The 26,796-nt window shown below is 43.6% G+C and overlaps 1 protein-coding gene and 1 non-coding gene across 3 annotated transcripts in view; one reads left to right on the forward strand and one right to left on the reverse strand.

Annotated features, from left to right (window-relative positions):
* The window catches only part of ITPR3 (inositol 1,4,5-trisphosphate receptor type 3), a 498,562-nt gene that overhangs the window by 127,972 nt on the left and 343,794 nt on the right, over window positions 1–26,796 (forward strand). For both annotated transcript variants that reach the window (XM_044288135.1, XM_044288136.1), the window contains exons 10-11: window positions 18,408–18,476; window positions 21,387–21,529. In XM_044288135.1, coding sequence (XP_044144070.1) covers window positions 18,408–18,476; window positions 21,387–21,529 — 212 coding nt within the window. The remainder of the gene's footprint in view (window positions 1–18,407; window positions 18,477–21,386; window positions 21,530–26,796) is intronic.
* LOC122933507 lies at window positions 19,669–19,776 on the reverse strand. The gene has a single exon (XR_006388462.1). It is a non-coding gene; the product is annotated as a U6 spliceosomal RNA (small nuclear RNA).

Raw genomic sequence — 26,796 nt, forward strand, 5'->3', positions numbered from 1 at the left:
AACCGCGAACTGCCGTACTGCGCCGGAGCGCCGCCCCGTCCCCACTATAGTCAATGGGGATGGTCTGGCGGCACGGCGAAATAGTGGAAGGACGGCTCCGACAGGGTGAACAGCCTGTCGGATCCGTCCTGACGCAAGTGTGAAAGTACCCTAAGAAGCTGTTGTACTTCTTCCTGGGTCAAACAGGGCACTTTTAATAGGGAATTTACTTTTACATTCTGCATTTTATCTGACAGTTTATATTCCTCAGTAAATACAGTGGAGAAAAAAATATTTAATAGCTTCGCTATCTCCTCGTCACTGTCTGCAACTTCCCCCTCATCACTCTGTAAAGAGCCGACACATTCAGATTTATCCTTTTTACCATTTATATAATTGAAGATTTAGGGTTAGGTGTTCTCTCTTTGGCAATGAATCTGTCTCTAGTTTGGTTGCTTTTATTTGTCTTTTACATATTCTATTTTTTTCCTTATAGTTTTCCAATGCTTCCTCGCTGCGCTCTTGTTTTAGTGATTTAAATACTTATTTTTGTTATTATTGCTTTCTTTACATTTCTATTTATCCACATTGATTTTTTCTTCTTCCTTATCCTTTTATTCCTATAAGGTATGTCCACATGTAAACTATGCAAGTGGTGATATCTGTGACTGATATTTTCCATCCTGATATGCCCTAAGGGGCGGATGCCTGTCAACCATTCATGACCTCATCTTTATAAAATAAGAATAAACAAAAAACAGCAACTAAAGTGTACATTATGATGTACTACAGTTTAAGTGTGTATTAAGATATTCTGCAGCTCCTAAGATCTGTATTATCATGTTCTGCAGCAGTTGAGTTATATAATATGAAGTTCTGCAGCAGCTGGGATGTGTATGATGATGTTCTGCAGAAGCTGAGGTGTGTATTATGATGTTCTGCAGCAGGGTGTGTTATGAAGCTCTGGAGCAGATGAGGTGTGTATTATGGGCTCTGAAGCAGATGAGGTGGGTGTGCATTAGGATGTTCTGCAGAACCTGAGTGGTGTATTATAAAGCTCTGCAGCAACTGAGGTGTGTATTAGAATGTTCTGCAGCATCTGAGGTGTGTATTATGTTATTCAGCATTAGTGGAAATGTGTATTATGTTTTTCTGTATCAACTGATGTGTGTCTTATAAAATTGGGGGACCTTTTCCAGTCCATTCCGTCCATTTGAATTGAATTGTGCATGGAGGGGGGCACTTTTTGCAAAAATATGTTGTACTGGCCCTGTCTCTCACCATGAAAATGCAAAAGTAATCTGCAGGAAGCATGTGATAGAGCAGGAAGAGCTTAGCAGATTGATATATATTTTGGTGGGGAAAAAACTCAGTAGAACTTGTATTTCAGTCTTTTACTTTAACGCTGGGTTCAGACCTGAGCGTTCTGAAACGAGCGCTCTGTTTGCGCGATTGTACGGGCGTTTACAATCGCGCATACACAGATAGGGGTGCACACATTGTCGCGCGTTCCCAAATATCTATGTGAGGGAACGCGCGACAAACGCCCAAAAAAAAGCTCAAGCACTTGTTTGAGCGTCGGGCGTTTTACAGCGCGATCGTACGCGCTGTAAAACGCCCAGGTGAGAACCATTCCCATAGGGAATCATTGGTTCTTGCCTGTTGTGCGTTTTACAGCGCGTAGGAACGCGCTGTAAAACGCTCAGGTGTGAACCCAGCCTAATTCCTGCACATTCTGAGCTGTGACGGTCCTATCAGTGATTGACAGCATTCCCTCTATGACCGTATATACAGAGATAGCTGTCAATTACTGATAGGACCGTCTCATTGATTGTAAAGCCCAGAATAAACAGGAATGTAAATGAATAAATTGCAAGTTCTACCGAATCTTTTCCAACAAAATCTGCTCAGCTCCTCTTGCTATACAACATGACCTCTTCATCTCTGATGTCATATTCAGTGTGGCAGGTTCCCTGTAATGACTGTTGATCCCAACAATTGGTAGAATAATTGGTACATTTAAATGTACTAAATGAGCGCCGATCAACATGCGAGATTGTTGATCCGTGCTTGTTTATTAGTAGGTTATCTGCCTTTGGTAAAGGACTTTATATAGTCATAGTTCAGAAAGAATTAGGCAACAAGCTCAATGCAGACAGAACAAGTGGCATTACTATGCTAAGCAGTACTTACAATGGAAGGGAATTGTGAACAAGTGTGGACAAGTAGAAAGAAATACAATACATTTGAACTGACAGCTCTATAGGGAGTTTTGGGAGCAATGAGTTTTGCATCTGAAGATGCTAAGGAGTGTTTGGTTGTATAATACCAGGTTTCATGGTAAAATAGTATATGAAGGAACCGACTATAGGCTGCAGTGATATTAGGTACATTTGCTGTAAATAGTTGAGTGTTGTATAATAGCATAGAGTTTGTACAGTTAGATGTTTGTGGTTGTCTTGTAGTGTTATGAACATTGTTTGTTTAGGTCAACAACTGAGCCGCATTTTTTGGGGCTCGGAATTGACCCCATTCACTTGGGGCCGCGAAAGATGCAGACATCACTTGTGTGCTGTCTGCATCTATACCTCAGTTTCATGGCCCCGTAAAAAAATGTAATAAAAATAGAACATGTCCTATTCCTGTCTTTATCACAGACAAGGATAGGACTGGTGTATTGAGGACCAGATCCTCAGCCCCGAAAAATGCGGAGCACACACGGCCATTATTCCATGTTTTGCGGATCCGCGATTTACGGACCTCAAAACATGGTATGGCCGTGTGCATGAGGCCTAAAGAGGATACATAAAGGTGAATTTATTTATATGAACAATGGGTGGTTTGGCAAATATTTAGGTATTTACAGGCTTTAACTGACGTGTAATTTATTGTGAAAGTGAATATTGCATGTTGATTCCTCTCAGCAATATTTAAAAGATTTTAACCCCTAAAAAGGGTGATGTCACTACAGAAAACAAAGTTATTTATTTGTCAGGGTCCTATCAGGGTCTTTTATAATAAAATAGTGTCTGTGTTTTTTTTCTTCTTGAAAAGTAACCACCTGCCGTGCAATATGAAGTAGATGCCAAGCAAGTAACCATAACTCAGCTTTCAAGAGCATTGATTTTGACTACACAGTCTCAATAAGTGCACATAAATAAACACATTTTTCATGTGTTTTGCTTCGTGGAGTTGGATAGGTAGAGATGAGCAAAAATTTTTGTTATTAATTAATTTTTCACAAATTGCTATAAATCAGGTATGCCCTGGCCAATCTGCCTAAGGCCTCATGCACACGACTGTTCCATTTTTTGCGGTCCGCAAATTGCGGATCCGCAAAACACGGAAGTCGCCTGTGTGCCTTCCGCAAATTGCGGAACGGAACAGGCGGCACATTGTAGAAATGCCTATTCTTGTCTGCAAAACGGACAAGAATAGGACATGTTATATTTACAGCTAACAGAATGAATTAACTATGAATATTGGTGCACTGCACACTTATGTACACGGCAATAAATTAGACCTGCCTGTCATAATGACAGCACAGTAACTCCACAGCTAACAGAATGGATTAGCTATGACTCTTGGTGCACTGCACAGTTATGCACACGGGGATAAATTGTAGCAGAGTCTGTAGTTCAGCAGTCTCCTATGCTCTCCCTGCAATCTTCCTTGCTCTCTTCCTACACGCTTCCTCTCCAATATTGTTCTACACTCTTGTTAGCAGTTTGCAACAACACAAGTCACTAGTGCATGAGTGCGCAGTTCACAGGAAAATGGCGATGGCTGTACAGGATCAGGGTTTTTTAGGGCTTTGCCTAGCTGTGACATCACGGGAGGATGGCTACCTGCTGATTGGATTGCTGCATGGCATTATGGGTGATCTTGCTTTCCTGGGCTTGTCTCCTATAGTTACTTTCACTTTCTAACAAGTGCAGCTGACATTTTAGGAAATTGATTTGTTACCCCGAAGCTTGAGGAAATTTGAATATGTTAGAATCAAAGTTTTCCTTAACTTCAGACCGAATTACGCTTTGGATTCTTCGGTCAACACTATTCTTAAGTTGAAGAATAAGATTCTAGGAAATGTTTCCAGAAATGTATCCCTATTATTCTTACAGAATATAAAAAGCTTGAAACAAGAAAAAAGTATTTTTTTAAGTCAAGTAACACCGTACAGACTGTGTGTCCTTGGCACAGTTAAATAATCACTGATTCTCTGCCAACTGCAAGTAGCAGGAAAATCATGACAAAATTGTTCACATGAAAAGGAAGTGATGCTTTTCATTTTGCTCAAATAGCATGAATAGAATTAGAAGGTTGGTATTATGAGTTAGGGTCCATTCACACATCCGTGGTGTATTGCGGATCTGCAATACACCTGGCCGGCATCCCCCATAGAACTGCCTATTCTTGTCCGCAATTGGGATTAAGAATAGCACATGTTCTTTTTTTTTTTTTTGCAGAGCCGCGGCCCGGAAGTTCTGGGGCCGCGCTCCGGAAATGCGGATGTGGAGAGCACATAGTGTGCTCTCCGCATCCCATTCTGCCCCATTGAGAATGAATGGGTCCACCCCCGTTCCCGATATTGCGGAACGGATGCGGATCCATTTTGCGGAATTCTGAATGGAGCCTTAGGCCTCATGCACACGTCAGTTTCTTTTTAGCGGTCCACAAAACACGGAAGACGCCCGTGTGCCTTTCCGCAATTTGCGGAACGGAACAGGCTGCCCATTGTAGAAATGCCTATTCTTGCCTGCAAAATGTACAACACTTTGCTCTGCGTTCTGTTTGTCCAAATGTTCCTCTATTTGGATATTAATAGCATGGCCATGCATAAAGGTGCGGAGATGCTTCTCTCACAGGTGTGCAGCCCAGACGCGTTTCGGGAACTCTCCTTCCCTGCTATTAATATCCAAATAGAGGAACATTTGGACAAACAGAACGCAGAGCAAAGTGTTGTACATTCACGGCTCTACATTCATGGCTCCTTACTGATTGAATACAGATCACGCTCCAAATCCCGCAAGACTTCGGGTAAGAGGACTATCGGAAGTAAGTCCGAGACGCCGGCAGTGCCCCGCGCCGCTTGCCTTCATCCTGCATCGCCTTCAACGCGCACGTCCTCATAGAGGCTTACGGGACACTAACCGACAGGTGGCAAGAAGCCCACACTTGTAAAACCATCTGTAAAACTTTATGTAAGGGGCAGGAGACAATAACCAAACATAATTAACCCTACCACACACACTCTGCTAAACGCCATTGAGGACTGAACTTCCTATGAGCAGGAGTGTAGCTGGGTTAAACTACGCTGCACAGATTGGAATCTGCGGCTAACACAGTGCACGTGAATACTGTGCAGAAACTAGAAGTTGGAACATCAACCTCCATGGTTATATATATTACTGGACACAGAAGCTAAGCTACTGCACAGTAATCCTTAAAGGTGCAGACACGTATATACAGTGGTGGATACAGGGACCCATCCCATTTAAAAATTCAGTTTATGTAGACATTCAACTATTGATCTTATTATATTTTATCTGTATTTTAAAGCATGCAAATTGTGGTTTTTATATTGGACACGTGTAATTGATTGTGATTTAATTAAATTTTACGTAATATTAAATATTGTGGTACAAGTGTTGTGTGCTCGCCCGAACCTTGGCTATACATATTGTACTTACTGAGAGTGGTAAATTTGAGTCAAAATATTTCATTTTTATTTATAAAAAAATACAAAATTTAACAAAAATTTGGAAAAATTTGCAATTTTCTAAATTTCAATTTCTCTGCTTTTAAAACAGATAGTGATACCTTTTTATACCTTTGATAAATTTTTCGGAAAATTTCTAAAACCCACGTTTTCTGGACCCACTTCAGGTCTGAAGTCACAGTGAGGATTACATAATAGAAACCACCAAAAAATGACCCAATTTTACAAACTACACCCCTCAAGGTATTCAAAACTGATTTTACAAACTTTGTTAACCCTTTAAAGCATTAATGGAAAATAGAGATAACATTTAAAAATTTCACTTTTTAGGCATATTTTCCATTTGAATATATTTTTTCCAGTTACAAAGCAAGGGTTAACAGCCGAACAAAAGTCAATATTTATGGCCCTGATTCTGTAGTTTGCAGAAACACCCCATATGTTGTCGTAAACTGCTGTATGGGCACATAGCAGGGTGCAGAAGGAAAGGAATGCCATACGGTTTTTGGAAGGCAGATTTTGCTGGACTGTTTTTTTACACCATGTCTCATTTGAAGCCTCCCTGATGCACCCCTAGAGTAGAAACTCCAAAAAAGTTACCCCATTTTATAAACTACACCCCTCAAGGTATACAAAACTGATTTTACAAACATCTTTTCCCCATTAGGTGTTCCACAAGAATTAATGGAAAACAGAGATAACAGTTCAAAATTTAACTTTTTGGGCAGATTTTTCATTTTAATAATTTTTTACAAGTTACAAAGCAAGGGTTAACAGCCAAAAAAAACCTCAATATTTATGGCCCTGATTTTGTAGTTTACAGAAACATCCCTTATGTGGTTGTAAACTGCTGTACGGGCACACGGCAGGGCGCAGAAGGAAAGGAATGCCATACGGTTTTTGGAAGGCAGGTTTTGCTGGACTAGTTTTTTGACACTATGTCCCATTTGAAGCTCCCCTGATGCCCCCCTAGAGTAGAAACTCCCAAAAAGTGACCCCATTTTAGGAACTACGGGATAGGGTGGCAGTTTTGTTGGTACTATTTTAGGGTGCATATGATTCTTGGTTGCTCTATATTATACTTTTTGTGAGGCAAGGTAAGATGAATTAGGCCTCTTTCACACTTGCGTTGTCCGGATCCGGTGTGTACTCCACTTGCCGGAATTACACGCCGGATCCGGAAAAACGCAAGTGTACTGAAAGCATTTGAAGACGGATCCGTCTTCAAAATGCTTTCAGTGTTACTATGGCAGCCAGGACGCTATTAAAGTCCTGGTTGCCATAGTAGGAGCGGGGAGCGGGGGAGCGGTATACTTACCATCCGTGCGGCTCCCGGATCACGTCATCCATGCGCCTGGGGCGCCCTGACGTCACTCTGAAGCGCCCCGGGAGCCGCACGGATGGTAATTATGCTGCTCCCCACTACACTTTACCATGGCTGCCAGGACTTTAGCGTCCCGGCAGCCATGGTAACCATTGTAAAAAAGCGAAACGTCGTATCCGGCAATGCGCGGGAAACAACGTTTAGCTTAAGGCCGGATCCGGATCAATGCCTTTCAATGGGCATTCATTCCGGATCCGGCCTTGCGGCAAGTCTTCAGTTTTTTGGGCCGGAGCAAAAAGCGCAGCATGCTGTGGTATTTTCTCCGGCCAAAAAACGTTCCGTTCCGGAACTTAAGACATCCTGATGCATCCTGAACGGATTTCACTCAATTCAGAATGCATTAGGATAATCCTGATCAGGATTCTTCCGGCATAGAGCCCCGACGACGGAGCTGTTTTGGCACCGTTTTTATTTACAACATTCATCTGACAGGTTAGATCATGTGGTATTTTTATGTAGAGCAGGTTGTCACGGATGCGACCATACTAAATATGACAACTTTTTTGGGTCGTTTGTTTCAGTTTTACATAACAAAGCATTTAAAAAAAAAAAAAAGTGTCTCCACATTCTGAAAGCCATAGTTTTATAAAATTTTTGGGCGACTGTCTTGTGTTGGGGCTCATTTTTTTGGGGGGGATGAGATGACGGTTTGATTGGCACTTTTTTGGGGTGCGTATGATTTTTGACCGCTTGCTATTACACTTTTTGTGATATAAGGTGACAAAAAATGCCTTTTTTTACACCGTTTTTCTTAATTTTTTTTACGGTATTCACCTGAGGGGTTAGGTCATGTGATATTTTTATAGAGCAGGTTATTATGGAAGCAGCAATACCTAATATGTTTTTTATTTTTTATTTATGTAAGTTTTACAAAATAATTTTTCAAAAATCATTTTTGAGCAAAAGAAAAATCATGTTTTAGTGTCTATATATTCGGAGAGCCATAGTTTTTTCAGTTTTTGGGCGATTGGCACTATTTTGGGGTGCATTTCACTTTTTGATCGCTTGCGATTACACTTTTTGAGATGTAAGGTGACAAAAAATGGTTTTTGTTACACTGTATTTATGAAGGTGTCCGGTTGCCATGGTAACCATCACCCGCTGCCACAACAGAGCAGCAGTGATGGGGAGGGAGGGGGGCACCCCTCCCTCTGTGATCCCGTCAAGAATCAGGGGCAGATGTCAGCCGTTTCAAGCAGAGTGCTAAAACCGCTTGGCCATACTGGAAATGACAGGGGGCGGGCAGGATGCACCCCCCCCCCCCACATGAGGGCTTCAGGGGGGGAGGGAGTTGTCCCAGAGTGCCTGCTGAATGATTTCAGCAGGCACTCTGTTCCGATCACGGACTGCCGCCCAGCGGTGATCGGAAATACACAGGGCGTACTGGTACGCCCTGTGTCCTTAAGTACCGGGACATCAGGGCGTACCTGTATGTCCTGTGTCCCCACGAGGTTAAGGGGTTAAATCACTTTTTTTTGTTTAACATATTTTTGGAGAATATTTGATTATGTTATTTTAAATTTTCCCTGTCATTTTTTATATTTAAACTATAACCAAAATTCCTGCAGTTTTCGTACTGGCCACTATGTTTAATAATTGGCATGTATGTGTGAAGTGAAAAGAAAATGATACGTGGTTTTCAAACATATTTATAAATAAATATCTGGAAAGTGTGGTATGCATTTGTTATCTGGCACCTTAATTCAATACTTTGTACGACCACCTTTCACTGCAATTACAGCTGCAAGTCTATCTCTACCAGCTTTGCACATCTAGACAGAATTTTTTGCCCATTATTCTTTGCAAAATAGATCAAGCTTAGGCCTCATGCACACGTCCATTGGGCAGCCGTGGCCTTATTGCGGCCTGCAAACGGTGGGTCGACAATCCTCGGCTGCCGGCAGTGTGCACCTTGAATGGGTCCGAAATTCTGGAGATGTGGAAAGGAGTCACGGAATGGATCACCGGAAGCTCTACAGAATGCTTCCGTGGTGTTTCTTTCCATTGTTCCGCACAGCAAAAAAATGACATGTCATATTTTTTTGTTATGCGGACTGACCACGGACCCATTCTAGTTAAATGGGTCCAGCCCGCTGCACGGATGTTGCCTGTTTCCAATGTACGGAACGGCTGCACAACGGCCGTGTGCATGAGGCCTTAGTTAGATTGGATAGAAAGCATCCATGAACAGAAATTTTCAAGTCTTGCCACAGATTCTCAAAGGAATTTAGGTCTGGACTTTGACTAGGCCATTCTAACACATGAATGTGCTTTAATCTAAACCATTCCATTGGAGCTCTGGCTGTATGTTTAGAGTTGTTGTCTTGCTGGAAGGTGAACTTTCCGCCCCAGTCTCAAGTCTTTTGCAGCCTCTAAGGCCCCTTTCACACGGGCGAGTTTTCCGTGCGGGTGCGATGCGTGAGGTGAACGTATTGCACCCGCACTGAATCCTGACCCATTCATTTCTATGGGGCTGTGCACATGAGCATTGATTTTCACCCATCACTTATCGTTGAGTGAAAATCGCAGCATGCTCTATATTGTGCGATTTTCACGCGACGCAGGCCCCATAGAAGTGAATGGGGTGCGTGAAAATCGCATAGCATCCGCAAGCAAGTGCTGATACGGTGCGATTTTCACACATGGTTGCTAGGTGACAGTCTATTCACTGTATTATTTTCCCTTATAACATGTTTATAAGGGGAAATAATAGCATTCTGAATACAGAATGCATAGTATAATAGTGCTGGAGGGGTTAAAAAAAAATAAAAAAAGTTAACTCACCTTCTCCTCTTGATCGCGTAGTTCCCAGTCTCTTTACTTCTTGAATGATGAGCTGTGGGCTAAAGGACCTGTGGTGACGTCAGATCACATGCTCCATCACCACGGTGATGGACCATGTGATTGGAGCATGTGATCTGACGTCACCACAGGTCATTTAGCCCACAGCTCATCATTCAAGAGTTAAAGAGACCGGGAACTACGCGATCAAGAGGAGAAGGTGAGTTAACTTTTTTTTTTTTTTAACTCCTCCAGCACTATTATACTATGCATTCTGTATTCAGAATGCTATTATTTTCCCTTATAACCATGTTATAAGGGAAAATAATACAATCTTCAGAACATCAATACCAAGCCCGAACTTCTGTGAAGAAGTTCAGGTCTGGGTACCAAACATGCGCGATTTTTCTCACGCGAGTGCAAAACGCATGACAATGTTTTGTACTCGCACAGAAAAATCGTGCATTTTCCCGCAACGCACCCTCCTCTTATCCGGGCCAAAAATAAGACGCCCGTGTGAAAGAGGCCTAACAGGTTCTCTTGCAGGATTGCCCTGTATTTAGCTCCAGCCATCTTCTCATGGACTCTGACCTGCTTCCCTGTCCCTGCTGAACAAAGGCATTCTCACAGCATGAAGCTGTAACCACCATCATTTTTGTAGTGGATGGAGTGTTCAGGGTGATTTGCAGTGTTAGTTTTCCACCACACATAGCATTGCATTTAGGCCAAAAAGGCCATAAGTCATTTATTTGACACAGCAAACATGTGGAAAAAGGAGCTCTGGTCAGATGAGAACAAAGTTTAAAGGGGTTGCCTGGCTTTTAATATTGTGGACCTATCCTCAGGATAGGTCATCAATATCAGATCGGCAGCGGTCCAACACCCGATACCCACGTTGATCAGCTGAATGATGAGACGGCGTGCAGTGTGCACGTGCCGTCTCCTGTCTCCCTTCTCTCTTCCTGCTCATCGCTGCTGTCTATTGCAAAGCAGCGGTGAAGAGAGAAGGGAGATGGCACATGCCGTCTACTAATACAGCTGATTGGCGAGGGTACCGGGTGTCAGACCCTCGACACCCTTGATATTGATGACCTACACTATATTTTTTAACAGTTTTTATTTTTTTGTAATTATTTTGAAGCTCATATATGAGCCTACAAAATCAATTTTTAATAATATTTTTTTTATTTGGCCTGTCATCTGGTGGCCAAAATAAGAATTGCAACTTTGAATGTTCTCAGCCTCTTCAGCTAGGCTGAGCCCATTCAAATCAATTTCCGGCATCCCCATTGGAGGCAGAAGGCTCTGGTAACTGCACATTTAGAAGCCATGATCTCACGGCATCTAAAGCCTTTAATTACCGTGATCTGAATTATTGCCGGTCGCTATAATTAGCCGCAGGTCTCTGCATTATGCACGTGCGAGTGGGTGCTGTATTTGCCTATCGCTCCAGCGCCGTATATGACTATAACGGGGACGGGGGCGGAGCTCCGGCGCAGCGCGGCGGTGCACGGCGAAAGCCGCCGGACTAAAGTCATGCATGTCCGACTGTTTAGTCTGGCGGCTTTCGCTGTGAACCGGCGTGCTGCGCCGGAGCTCCGCCCCGTCCCTATTATAGTCAATGGGGACGGAGCTGCGGTCCGGCGGCATGGCGAAATAGCCGCAGGACGGATCCGACATGGTGAACAGCCTGTCGGATCCGTCCTGCTGCAAGTGTGAAAGTACCCTAAGTGATAGAAAACAGAAGACAGTAAATTTTTGCAGATGACACTAAACTGTGTAAAGTAATTAACACAAAAGAGGCTTGGGCAGAATAGTGGCAGATGAGGTTTAACACTGACAAATGTAAGGTTATGCACATGGGAAGGAATAATGCAAGTCACCAGTACATACTAAATGTTAAAATACTGGGTAACACTGACACGGAAAGAGACTTAGGAATTTTAGTTGACAATAAACTTAACTGTAAAAACCAGTGTCAAGCAGCTGCTGTCAAGGCAATAAGATTACGAGTTGCATCAAAAGGCATAGATGCCCGTGATGAGAACATAGTCCTGCCACTCTACAAATCAGTAATCAGACCACACATGGGATTGTGTACAATTCTGGACTCTGTGAACAAGGCAGACAAAGCAGAGCTGGAGAGGGTTCAGATGAGGATAGCTAAAGTAATAACTGCATTCGGTGAAATACAGTATCAAAATTAGGGTTATTCAGTTTAGAAAAAAGATGACTAAGGAGCAATCTAAGTTTACTTTCATACTTGCGGCAGAGGATTCCGGCAGGCAGATCCGGCAATCCGGACGCAAACGGATGTCATTTGTCAGACGGATCCGGATCCGTCTGACAAATGCATTGAAATACCAGATCCGTCTCTCCGGTGTCATCCGGAAAAATAGATCCGGTATTAATATTTTTTTGGCACACAAGATTCTCATCCACGTCCGTGATCCGTGTCCGTAGGCTACTTTCACACAGACGTATCCGCAGATCCGTCTGCATAACAGCTTTTCAGATCTGAGTTTTCACATTGTGAAAACTCAGATCCGACAGTATATTCTAACACAGAGGCGTTCCCATGGTGATGGAGACGCTTCAAGTTAGAATATACTAAGAACTGTGGACATAACTGCCCCCTGCTGCCTGGCAGCACCCGATCTCTTACAGGGGGCTGTGATCTGCACAATTAACCCCTCAGCTGCCGCACCTGAGGGGTTAATTGTGTGTATCATAGCCCCCTGTAAGAGATCGGGTGCTGCCAGGCAGCAGGGGGCAGACCCCCCTCCCTCCCCAGTTTTAAATTCATTGGTGGCCACCAGTCATGTACACAGTTCTTAGTATATTCTAACTTAAAGCGTCCCCATCACTATGGGAACGCCTCTGTGTTAGAATATACTGTCGGATCTGAGTTTTCACGATGTAACGCAAATCCGATGGTATATTCTAACATAGAGATGTTCCTATGTTGATGGGGACGCTTCAAGTTAAAATATACCATCGGATTGGACTTTACATTGAAAGTCAATGGGGGACGGATCCGTTTGCAATTGCACCATATTGTGTCAACGTCTGACATTGACCAGCAGGCTGCACCAGAGAGGCACAGCCTGCTGGAAACTACTCAAGGCGCGTCTGGGGCCTACATCAGACCCCTTCCAGCTATCACACACATCGGCACCCCACAATCAAATCTATGGGGTGCCGATGGGAGACAGAGTGAGCCCGCTCCCTCTGTCAGCACCTTACATGCGGCGGGCGCCATTGCCCGTGGCATGTAAAGTGTTAAACAGCCCGGATCGGCACTTCTGCTGGTCTGGACTGTTAGACCAGAGCCGTGGCTCTCATTTGAGAGCCGGGCCCCCGATCCCCGCTGCACGGGGGACCCCTGCAGCACTTAGACTGGGCCACTGTAAAAAAGGGCGGCCCAGCCTAAGGCCTCTTATTGACCACTGTGAAAAGGCATATGGGTGGTCACTATGGGGTTAATGAGGAAAACTGTACAATTGAAAGGAGGTGCTAGTACCCTGTTGGGCCACCTCTGGCCTGGGTAAAAGATGCGATACAGTTGAACATGGAAGCATACAGGTTCTGTATGATATCTTGCCTGCATATTTGCCCACAGATTTTACAGCTGGGCATGTGCATGTAGATTCTGCACACTCGTAGCTTGCTGAAGCTAGCATCCCAACTGGGCGCATGAATGCTTAATTTGCAATCTGGCAGAGACATTCCTGGGAAACCCTTGCTGTGTGTGGGCGAGTATTAATCTGCTGAAAAATGCCAGTTAGAAGCCCATGAGAGGCAACACATGTGGCCACAGGATTTCCTGCACATATTGCTGAGCTGTTAGTGTCTCTTCAATCACTAGTAGGGGTGACCAGCTGTCATATGCAGTGGCTCCTCAGAATATCGCATGAACACTTGGGGCAGCACGTCGCTCCACAGCAAAGACAGAATTGAAGTGCTCACCATGAGGCCTCCATACTCTAACATGAATGTTGTCGAATCCCAAACAGAAACTGGATTTGTTGCTATAGACGATACAGTTTCATTCCGTAGCTGTCCAGGTTTCTCATTCACAACACCACTGCAAACGAAGGTGAAATTGGCGGACTGTCATCATGGGAGAATGTTTTTTCTGCTAAGCGCTTGGAAATGGTCTGGGCACAGTATTTTAATGTTATATTTAAAAAAAAAAACTGTCATATATCATATAGATCATATAATAGATCCCTACAATGAGTAAGTACAATTACAAAACTGTAACAGGTGACACACTACCTGTCTTCGCAATCCGCTGTGTGTAGAGTTTTCAGTGTATTCTATGTGATGCTCTCCTCTGCCTTCTTTTTATAAGTGATAACAGACAAGACTCTGCAGTGTGAGTTAGGGGTATTGCGGTTCTGTGTGTAACAACATTGTATGGGCACTAGACATCTGAACTAGATTTCACCTATAGCAGTTGCCTTTCCTCGGTACTTATTATGTCTCCCACTCAGATACTTCTAGGATTTACAGCAGGGCTGAATTTTGTAACAGGCACAAGTTGTGAAGATAATATTATGAAGCACATATCACAACACTAGCAAGTTAACGGGGTTCTCCCACAAAAAAATATTCTACCGTTTTCAAACCAGCACCTGGATCAGAATTTTTTTTGTCTAGTGCCACCTCCTGTAACTGCCTCCTGAGTTGTTATAGGCAGAGAGCCGCAGCAGAATGGACACGCCCCTGAGCTGCTGCAAAAAAGAGACTCTTCCTGAGCTCTCAACTTGATATAAATCTAGCAGAGCAATGAATGGGGAGCTCTCTGGATCCATGTGAGGTACAGGGCTGGTTCTATGGTTGTTAGAAATAAACTGCCATGTACAATAAGATGTATGATTTTTAATTTTTTAGTGATGAGATAAGGCCTTTAATGGGCTAATGTATGCAATCGCATACTTTTAACCTCTATAGAAAAGTGTAAAAAAAAATTAAATAACCTTTTTAAAAATATAAAAAGTTCAAATCCCCAGAATAAAAATAAAAATACATAAACAATAAAAAAAAAACATGGGCATCACTGAATGTGAAAATACGCGTACTATTAAAATATGAAAATATTTATCCCATATAGCAAACTACGAAACAGGAAAAAAAGTCAAAATGGCTGATTCGCCTCTCTTTGGGTCACTTTACCTCCCTAAAAAGTGATCAAAAAGTCATACACACCCCAAACTGGTATAAATGAAAAGTTCCGATTACCACACAAAAAAGAGCCCTCACACCTCACATAGCTCCATATACATAACTGCAAAATAAATTATAGGGGTCAGAATATGGTGGCGAAAAGAAAACATTATTTTTTTTAAAAGATTGCCGTAATCATGCTGACCTGGAGAATAAGGGCTCTTTCACACTTGCGATGTTCTTTTCCGGCATAGAGTTCCGTCGTCGGGGCTCTATGCCGGAAGAATCCTAAACAGGATTATCCCAATGCATTCTGAATGGAGAGAAATCTATTCAGGATGCATCAGGATGTCTTCAGTTCAGGACCGGAAAGTTTTTTGGCTGGAGAAAATACCGCAGCATGCTGCGCTTTTTGCTCCGGTCAAAAATCCTGAACACTTGCCACAAGGCCGGATCCAGAATTAATGCCCATTAAAAGGCATTAATCCGGATCCGGCCTTAAGCTAAACGTCATTTCGGCGCATTACCGGATCCGACGTTTAGCTTTTTCTGAATTGTTACAATGGCTGCCAGGACGCTAAAGTCCTTTTTGCCATGGTAAAGTGTAGTGGGGAGCGAGGGAGCAGTATACTTACCGTCCGTGCGGCTCCCGGGGCGCTTCAGAGTGACGTCAGGGCGCCCCACGCACATGGATGACGTGATCACATGGATCACGTCATCCATGCGCATGGGGCGCTCTGACGTCATTCTGGAGCGCCCCGGGAGCCGCACTGGCGGTAAGTATACTGCTCCCCCGCTCCCCACTACTACTATGGCAACCAGGACTTTAATAGCGTCCTGGCTGCCATAGTAACACTGAACGCATTTTGAAGACTGATCAGTATTCAAATGCTTTCAGTTCACTTGCGGTGTTACAGATCCGGTGGGCACTTCCGGCAAATGGAGTACACGATGGATCCGGACAACGCAAGTGTGAAAGAGCCCTAAAAGTACAGGTCAGTTTTATCACATAGGGAATGCCGTAAAAGCAAAAAAATATTAAAAAAAATGCCAAATTGCATTTTTTCCCCAAAATTTTTCCCCAAAAAGTAATAAATCATGGAATTAGAAAGTGCAACTTGTCCCACAAAAAAAAAAAAAAACAAGCCATCATACAGCTATGTAAACAGAAAAATAAAAAAGTTATGGCCCCAGAAAGGCAGGGAGTGAAAAACAAAACCTCCGGGGCTGAAAGGGTTAAATATCTCTGTATTGAAAAACCTGTTCTGCACATCACACTTGCCACTGCCATTTGCTTTCCTCAGCCTGGTATACGTGTTGGAGATGAGGGTAGCGTTAAGGGGAGGTTTAGGGAGCCTAGGTCCGAGGTTCCAGGTGGATGGTGGTCACTCTTTTCAGAGCGGGTGCTCCGACTACAGCCGCGCCAGGGTGCTTTTCCGCTTTATCTGCAGTATCAAGTAGTAGGGACAGAACCTATAGTACCACAGGCTGACAGAATCGTATGTGCACCTACAGATTGTGGCTTAATGTACCATTTATTGGCTGCTGTACTGCAGAAAGCACCAGCTACCAGTTGCTTTACTGCGGTCACCTTCCTAATCCAGCAAGATACCATAACCTAGGCACCTACCTCCATGAAATATTGCACCTGCATCTTATCATTTTATTTTCATTTTGATCAGCAACTAAGAATAAAAGTTATGTCTTAGATCATCTAATAAGAGATCCTAGATTAATAGCCTTGCTCCGGACGGCGCTGCCACTCACCTGCTCTTCTTCCGTGCTGCACTGTGACCTTATGTCGTACAGTGTCAGGTCATAGTGCGCACCTACGTGCACTACATCCTGACACGGTACGTCATCAGGACACAGTGCAGAGTGGGACCCAGAAGAAGCAGGGAGGGTTCTGCTGCCTGCGTCTCCTGCATGCGGTTGACCGCTTCCATAATGGAAGTGGTCATTAGCATTTGGACTATAAGACAACATTTTCCCTTCACTTTTGGTAAAAAAAAAGTACATCTTATAGTCCGAAAAATTCAGTATTTTATTTGAATATTGCTGTTTCCATTTCACACACTTATGCAATTCCTTTGATTTGTTAGGCTTCATGTACATACCTGTGTTTTTCATCCACGAGCTATCCACTTTTTTTGCAGATAGCACACTGCCCTATTCAATTCAGTGGGGCCATGCACACAACAGTATTTTTTGCGGATCCATGTGGCCATTTGCAAGTTATAGAACATGTCCTATTTTTGTCCATATTGCAGACAAGAATAGTCATTTATATCGATGGGAGTGAGATAAATGCGGAATATACACTGATGGTATCCATATTTTGCCAAAATACAGATACAGATGAGTACATGAAGCCTTACAAGAAGAAATGGACTCTCATTATTGGCTAGATAATCTTATTGTTTTTCAATCCGGATGAGTCCTTATATTACAGTGTTCATTTAGACAAAAGAAAATAGAGTCAAAGCACATTGGCCCTGATTTATCATACCCTCACTCCAGAATGATAGCATTAAAATGAAAGCGATTGCGCAAAAAGTTGCGACTTTTTACACTCGCGCATTTTTTTTTTTTTTACTTTTTGCATTTTTACACCACTCACTCCAGTTTTGTAATATGGGTGGAAAGTAGGTGGGTTAGTTATGTTAATGTGGCGAGCCTGGCCTCTCTGTTGCAGTGCAGCCAGTGGTCGTTCCATTACTGTGGCCACCAGCCTCACTGACAATTGAGCCGGTCGCCTATGCGGGAGCAGGGACACGGGGCCAATCAGACTTGGTACTGACGTCACATGCTTCCAGTCAGTGGTAGATTTAAACAGGCAGCTGCTTGTAGCAGGTGCCTGAGATTGGTATTCTTAGCCTCACTGGTGTGACCTTGCCACTGACTGCTGATCATTATCTGAAATGATCTCTTGGCACTGACTCTGGAATTTGAGTCAGTGTTTATATTTTGTGTTCGTTCTGCCATCTCTGGTTAGGACTCTGGCCTGATTTTGACTTAGCTTTTGGATTCTGTCCCCATCCTGGTTTTGCCTGTCTGGTTTGGACCTCTTTCTGTCTGACTACTCTTTTACCCCACTAGTTTTAGGACCCTGCACTTAGTCATATTAGGGACCGTCAAGTTTTGTACTACTATTTAAAGTGGATCATTCAAGTAGGTAGCGACAGCTGTGTGGATGGAAAGCTGCATTCTGATGGTAGTGGTGGAGATAAAATGTTATTGTGCTTCCTCTACATTTTAACATCACTCATAATACATTTACTGTGAAAGAATACATCTGTTATGACAGTCCCTCTCTTTTTTTTCTCCCTTATTCTGCACAAGTTAAGTATAATTTTAATTCATTTTTTTAAGGAAAACCCTACCTATAAAGGGGATGCCCCAGAATCGAAGTCTGGCTCATCTTATGCAGTAACGTCATCTGTAAGTATTTCTTTCTACTAAAGAGTTTTTTATCCATGTTTTAATAAAAGAACATAACAGTTTAGCAAAACGCAACTTGATCTTGAAATGTGCAGTATAAGCTAAAATATTTTACAATGCTTGCCAAGGAGAAAGGTAATGCAATCTATGACGCAAAGAATGGACGATGTAGATACCCGGAGATTGTTATATAATACATTGCCCTATTACTCACAAAAAAACAAGACCTACATTCCTGAAATGACATATCTAGTCCAGCTCCCAGGCGAGAAGAAATTAATCTACACCTCTCAAACTAATACCCAATGCTGCCATTTCATTTTCATTTCACTGTAACACTGCAGAGATGATGTTACCACTCCTGCATGTCTATTTTAGCAAATAATTGGATTCCACAGGAAATAATATTTCTGGAGCATTTATTCTTATGAATTATGAATGTTGTGCCATTGCTCTATTATTCCTGGTAAAAGTTTCCGAATAAAGATACAACTAAGAGTCCATTCACACGTCCGCAAGTATTTTGTGGTCCGCAAATTGCGGATCCGCAAAACACGGACACCGGCCTTGTGCGTTCCGCATTTTGCGGACCGCACATGGCCAGCACTATGATAGAAATGCCTTTTCTTGTCTGTGGCTGCGGACAAGAATAGAACATGTTCTATTTTTTCCAGGCCCGCGGAATGGAAGTGCTGATGCGGACAGCACACCGTGTGCTGTCCGCATCTTTTGCAGCCCCATTAAAAATTAATAGGTCCACACCCATACCGCAAAATGATTGCAGACCCATTTTGCAAACATGTGAATGGACCCTAAGGCTGGTTTCACACGGGCGTTGCGGGAAAAGGTGCGGGTGCGTTGCGGGAACACAGAAGTTCGGGTTTGGGTTAGGTGTTGTGTATATTGTATTATTTTCCCTTATAACATGGTTATAAGGGAAAATAATAGCATTCTGAATACAGAATGCTTAGTACAATAGGGCTGGAGGGGTTAAAAAAATAATAATAATAATAATAATTTAACTCACCTTAATCCACTTGATCGCGCAGCCGGCATCTATTCTGTCTTCTTCTTTGCTATGAAGAGAAGTACGCTGAACCTTAAGTGGAGCATGTGGACTGCTGGGGGCGCACGAAACAACCGATCAAAGACAGTGTTTTAGTTTCAGTAATGTTCCATTTATTCGTAAGACAAAAACATGGAACGCTTCACGAATTTGCGTGTCATCCTTGCGCAGGGGCCATGCTAATCTTCTCTGTATCGTTCCAATTTTAGTATATGTGCTGCCGAAGTGAAGCAAATTCGTGAAGCGTTCCATGTTTTTGTCTTACGAATAAATGGAACATTACTGAAACTAAAACCCTGTCTTTGATCGGTTGTTTCGTGCGCCCCCAGCAGTCCATACGCTCCACTTAAGGTTCAGCGTACTTCTCTTCATTTCCATTACCCTAGTGGCAAGGTGGCTCTTGCCCAAGGTGTTAGGACGAATCTTGGCTGCACCAACCATCTCTTATTTACACTCGATCTCCATTGCAGTTGCATCCAATTGATGCAACCGCAATAGGTGAGCAAACCATTTATTTTATTAGAGATTTGTTTTGTTGAATTTACTTACCCTATGAGCGCCTTCTCTATCCCATTGGCCATTATCTGCTTCTTTGCTATGCACAGGAATAGGACCTTTGATGACGTCACTGTGCTCATCACATGGTCCAATCACATGGTTCATCACCATGGTGAGGGACCATGTGATTGGATCATGTGATGTGATGTCACCACAGGTCCTTAGCCGGCAGCTCAACATTACAGAAGAAGACAGAGATCTGCAACTACGCGATCAAGTGGACTCGGTGAGTTAATTTATTTTTTATTTTAAACCCCTCCATCACTATTTTACTTTGCATTCTGTATTCAGAATGCTATTATTTTCCCTTATAACCATGTTATAAGGGAAAATAATACAGACTGGGTCCCCAGCCCGATCGTCACCTAGCAACCATGCGTGAAAATCGCACCGCATCCGCACTTGCTTGCGGATGCTTGCGATTTTCACGCGGCCCCATTCACTTGAAAAACACAGAATATAGAGCTTGCTGCGATTTTCACGCAAACGCACAAGTAATGCGTGAAAATCAAAGCTCATGTGCACAGCCCCATAGAAATGAATGGGTCAGGATTCAGTGTGGGTGCAATGCATTCAACTCACGCATTGCACCCGCGTGGAAATCTCGCCCGTGTGAAAGGGGCCTAAGTGTTAACAATTAGGAGTGTGTCCCTGCACAGTTGGACACTGTTTAATGAGTGTTGTCGGTGTCAGACTGTGCAGCGACATATTGGTAACATACCCAACTGTTAACACCTATTTGTTCCTTTATTCATAAACTTCTAGTAAGACTAATACAGGAAAGGCATAGCATAGAGTCACAAGAATAAATGCTTCAAAATTGTTATAACATGGGAAATGTATGTAGTTACTAAAACAGACATGTCAGGAGAGGTGACAGGTCCCCTTTAAAAAAAAATAAAAAATTGGTTTGCCAAACATCCCTAGACTTGTTAGTGTCTCAATATGAGAAAAGTGACCTTTTTCTATGGCATCTTATTTCTGCTCTGTTTTTCCCTCCTGCCGTAGTCTACATGTTCTTCTTTTCTTAATATATTCCTTAGTATTTCATATCCTTATTCTGTAGTTTTAATGTCTCTCTGTTGTTCCTTATTTATTACTGTAAATCAGTTAAATTCCGGATTCTCTGCCTTCTTTTTCCTGGGTATTCCTGAATTATTTAACACAACTATAAATTTTATTCCTCTTAGTAGATTTATTTCTTTTCTTTCTCTTGGCTTTTTCTTTCTTTATCTCTCAACTTTCAGCTTCTGACATCTCTTCATTGACCACCGATCTTCTCTCAGGTAGTGAACAGTCGTGCCAACCGCAGGAATGCAGGGGAGAAGATTAAGTACCGCCTTGTTGCTGTACCACATGGAAATGATATTGCCTCACTGTTTGAACTGGATCCCACTACTCTACAGAAGACAGATTCATTTGTGCCCAGGTAACTACAATACAACCTAAAAATGATGACATGTAAAGATAAATTATGCTCCTGCCCTGCTCTTATTTGTAGTATTGATTCACAGGGCCTGTGTTTTTTGTAATAGGTTGTGTGTAGTTGTGTGTAAATTCAGTTTTTATTAGTTGTCCTATGTCTGTTATGGTATTGTTCCAGTAACCCTACTGGAAAATAGAACTATCTAGCATTATTCCTGAACATTTCTCTTTGAAGCTCCAGGATCCTTAAAGGGGTTCTCCAGGAATTTAAAAAATGAAAATACTTAAATATTATTTTATAATAAATATATTCCCAAATACCTTTCATTACTTAGAATGGCTTGTTTTGTCTAGGGAGCAATCAGGAGAAATAAAATGGCCGCCGTCCTATTAGTCCACACAAAACCTGTCCTAGTCACACAGGAGGACAAGATACTTCACCACAATGAGCCATAGAGCTGCCTCATCCTCCTCTATGTTCTACTTGTCAGGAATCATGATCCTGAATACAGGTGAATCTCTGTGGGAATGGAGAAGATGAGGAGACATGAGAGGAGAGTGAGGTGTGCAGGATGAGCAGCAAAACTTGTTTACAGTCTCCATTACCACAGCAACACATTACCACAGTCTGTCCTGTCCATCCTCTCTGTACTAACTGTCTCCTCATGAACTAAATTCCCCAGAGATTCAGCTGAAGATCTTATCATCTGTATTCAGGATCATAATCCCTGACAAATAGAACAGATAGGAGGATGAGGCAGCTCATAACCTCAGTGCTGTAAAGTAACTTGTCCTTGTGTGTGATCAGGACAGGTTTTGTGCGAACTGATGGGACAGTGGCCATTTTGTTTCTCCTAATGAGTAAATAATGCAGACTGGTAGGTAAAACCATAGGTTTTATTCCATACTCACAAATAGAGATGAGCGAATTTTTTAAAAAATTCAACTCGGCTGGTTTGTCGAATTTTTGGGAAGAATTTGCTTAGTTACAAATTTATTTGCGTTAAAAACGTCTATTTCCTGGCTGCTGAGAGCCTTTACAGTGGTGTAGAACACTGTTCCTTATAGTAACACGCGTAGGGAGTCTATTTTGGTAGTGACATGCAGATGACAAGCGTCGCTCTTAAAATCACTGCACACTTCACTTATTAGGGCAGTCACGGGGCCAAAACTGACCAAAAAGCTAAAATATGAACTCAGCCTTACAGTTCGATGTTAGTGCCAAGAAGAAGTGCACTCCTTTTTACCCCATCGCCAGCTTATTCCACATAGATGTTATCAGAACCCATTCTATTAAATGCGCATACAAGTAGAGCCCCCTGCACAGAGTCGCTGATTAATTTGCCCTTCCTCTGATCCGTCGGAACAATAACCAACAAAAAATTGATCCTGTCTGTGGAGCATATGCCTTCACTTAGTCAGCATTTGCTCAATAATCCATCAGTATTGCTAATGCCCAAAAAAACAAAACAAGAGTGAATGTAAAACAGAGATGACCTGTGAATGGAATATTTGCATGTCTTCTGTGTTTTCTACCTACTCCTGCTTTTGGCTACCAAATCATAAGCCAATTCTGATAGGACCATACAGGCCTTACAGCTGCTACACAGACATCATCCATTGTGTGTCTCATGAGAAGAAAGGTCAAATAAATGATAATGTCAACCAGGCCGAAAGGCAAAATAGTGGACCAGTCATGAAGTGGGGAGGGTGGGAACAGCATGAGAAGTCCAGAGTGGACCTATAACAGTGGTGAGGTGGAAGCAGCATGAGGAGACCACAGAGTGGCCCAATGACAGGGTCTGGATTTAGCAGCAGTATGAGGAGGCTATCGAGTAGCACAAAGACAGAGTCTGGAGGTGGCGGCAGTATGAGGAGGGCACAGAGTGGCACAATGACAGAGTCTGGAGGTGGCGTCATCAGGAGAAAGCCACTGAGTTGCACAATGACAGAGTCTGGAGGTGGCGGATGCAGCAGCAGCATCAGGAGAAGGGTACCGAGTGGCAAAATGACAGAGTCTGTAGATGGCAGCAGTATGATGTACTTTTGTATATTTGTTGTTTCATAATATATGTTTTCCTCACACTTTTAGACGTCACACGACCTCACATAACGTCATTCGGTCCATTCAGCAAAAGGAGTTTTTCAGTCACCCATCATTTTTGCCAGAAAAAAAAAAAAAACTCTTTGAAAGAGTGGCACAATGACAGAGTCTGTAGATGTCAGCAACAGCAGAAGGCCACAGAGTAGCATGGTGACATAATGTGGAGATGGAAGTAGCAGCAGCAGCAACAGTATGATACCACAGAGTGGCAAGGTGGCATAGTATGGTTATGGCAGCAGCATAAGGGGCGGTAACAGAGTGGGGTGGTGGGTGGCAATAACAGTACCCGCTGACGAAGGTGGGTGCAAGAAGGAGCACTAGGCACCAGATGTGTGGCATCAGGCAGTTTGCAGCATCAGTAGTAGCTGAGGCAGGTAGTCAGAAGAAACCGGTCTCTTTCATCAAAGTGTTGGTGTGGCATTATGGATTATCTAGTCTGATGCATCAGGAATTGGTGGTTGAAAATACTGGCTGATCCACGCCTGATTCTTCTTGACAAAGGTCAGTCTCTCCACATTTTGGGTGGACAGGCGAGTTCTCCTTGGGGTTACTATTGCCTCTACCGCACTAAACACCTGCTCTGATGCCACCATATTGTCCGGGCAGGACAGCTTTTCCAGGACAAACTCTGCTAGTTGCGGTCACAAATCCAGTTTGGCTACCCAGTAGTCCAGCGGATCTTCAATGTGGGGTGGCAGGGTGCTGTCCAAGTATGCCACCACCTGCTGGTTCAGGTCCTGCTCCAGGTCTACCTCCTGCTGGTGAGTAGTTTCTTCACTATGCGGGTTGTAGGAAGGAACAAGGGGTCGTCATTGATGGTCGGTACGTGTCACAGAGGTTCTTTGGCCTCGGTGAGGTAAGAGACGTTTTTTCTCAAAGTGTCAGTTTTGCATTTTCCAGTCTGACACTTCAGCTGTTTTAGTATTGGCTGCAAAGCTATTCCGAGACGGCTCTTATTGGGAGTAGTCAAAGTGATGGGTGGGTGGCTGCTCCCCACGTTCCAGGCTGAGTCTTGGTTTGGGATATAAAGCACAGGCAGCACTGTCAGGTGGTGTGGATGACTCCTCTCTGACAGTGGAGCGCTACCAGTCTCTGTGTTGGGGCCTGGGAGTTTGGGCCGGGATTAAGGCCTGCTAACGTGTTTGTGTGAAAGCACGTGGACTCTGCTTTATAGAAGGACTTCTGTGTTACTGCCTGGTGTAAACAAACACCAGAATCAAGGTTTCTATTTTTTCTGGAAATTGATTTTTTTTTGTCACTTACTTAATGTGTGAATAAACACTGAACTGTTTAATTTAAAGACTTTGTTATTGCCTCTATACTGCATCCGCTAACCTGCCTACCAGAGCGACAATTGGTGAAGGATGTGTGCACACGCAGTGAGGCTGGCCTGAAGGCCGAAAAGTTTTAGTTTTTCTGGGCACGGGTGTATGTCTTATATCAAGCCGGCAAGGTTGAGGCCCATGTCTCCTGACAAAATGGAGGCGGTCATGAAAGCCCTCGTGGAGGCTAACTTGCAGCAGCAGGAGGCTAACAAGCAGCAGCAAGAAACCAACCAGCTGCTATTACAGCATGTGATGGCGTTACAAGCGGTAGGAGCTTCCCAGAATGTCCACAATGCCTGAAAAGCTGTCCGCACGGCGATCCCTAAGATGACCCCCTCGGATGACCTTGAGACTTTTCTGGCGGTATTTAAAAAGGTGGCCATGAGGGAGAAGTTACCCCAAGACCAATGGGCTGAAGTCGTCGCTCCGTTCCTGGCGTCTGGACCCCAGCAGGTGTTTTTTGACCTACCAGATGATCAAGCGGCCGACTACCTGACTGTAAAAGGTGAGATTCTGGCAAGATTGCGGGTGAATGTTTTGGTCCGGGCCCAGTGGGTGCGTCATTAAGAATTTTACCCGGCTGAACCCGCCAGACCGCAGTATTGTTATCTGCTACATCGGTTGCAAAAATGGCTGCAGCCTGATGTCCCACTGCTATGCTGGACCGTCTGTTGGCGGATGTGTTCTGGAGGGCTTTGCCGTACCCTCTCCAGCACTGGATCAGCCTGGCGTCTCCTGGTAATGTCCTAGAGATGGTCGACTTGGTGGAGTACTATGAGGCAGCCACAAATCTACAGGAGGGTTCTTTTGGGGGGGAAGTTAAACCCCGGAAGTCTCCACCCTCGACCAGGAGGCTAAGTACAGCAAAATCCGCTCTGGATATACTCCCTACGGCCTCAGCTCTGATGGTCTATTGGCGATGTCAAGAGCCTGGTCACGTAAGGGCCGACTGTCCCCATCAGGAAGAAACCATGGATACTAGCTGGTGTAGAGAAAGTCGTTTTTTCCTTGGCAGCCTCCGTCAAGGGTACCTGCCAGTAGCCTTTGGTGAGGTCCAAAACAGAAAAATACCGGGCTTGGCCTAACTTCTCAATAAGCTCATCCACTCCGGGCATGGGATATGCGTCGAACTTGGAAACCTCATTAAGTTTGCGGAAGTCGTTACAGAATTGTAACGTCCCATCAGGCTTGGGTATCAAGACTATCAGACTGGCCCATTCACTTTTTTGACTCCTCAATGACACCTAGCTGTAACATCAGCTGCACTTCTCTCAGGCACCCGGTATGGTTTCAAACGGATTCTGGCCTGAGGCTCGGTGACAATGTCATGTCGGATGATCCGTGTTTCTGCTGACGAACTCCCTAGCCTCCTGAGTCTGTTTAGAGGAAAGGTTGTCAGCAATCCTTACAGTGGCAACTGCTTCCCTTGTATCAGACTATGGGACTGGAAACTCTAGCCCCAGAAAACTCGGCCGGGGGCTGTTGTCCGTACTGGTCTCCCTGTCTTTCCTCCCTGTCTTTCCATGGTTTAAGTAAGTTTACATGGTACCCCTGCTCTGGCTTTCTCCTCCCTGGCTGGTGTAGCCTATGCAGCTGTCTTCTTGCTTTCTTTTTAAACCGCTGGACAGTTGAGTCTGTAGATATATATGCTACTATTCTTTGTCCTGGCTTAGAGTTCTTGAATCTTTTTTTTTTTTTTGTCTGTGAATTATCAGTTTGTGTTCTCATATTTGATGACTTTCCAGCTGAGGTAAAGGTCTAATACAGATGGTGCGCTTGTGCCTTCTACATTTTACCAGTGTTATAGCCTTCAATCAAGGTTCCTTTACTTCTCCTTAGGTA

This window comes from Bufo gargarizans, chromosome 3 (assembly GCF_014858855.1).
Source record: "Bufo gargarizans isolate SCDJY-AF-19 chromosome 3, ASM1485885v1, whole genome shotgun sequence".
Taxonomy (NCBI): domain Eukaryota; kingdom Metazoa; phylum Chordata; class Amphibia; order Anura; family Bufonidae; genus Bufo; species Bufo gargarizans.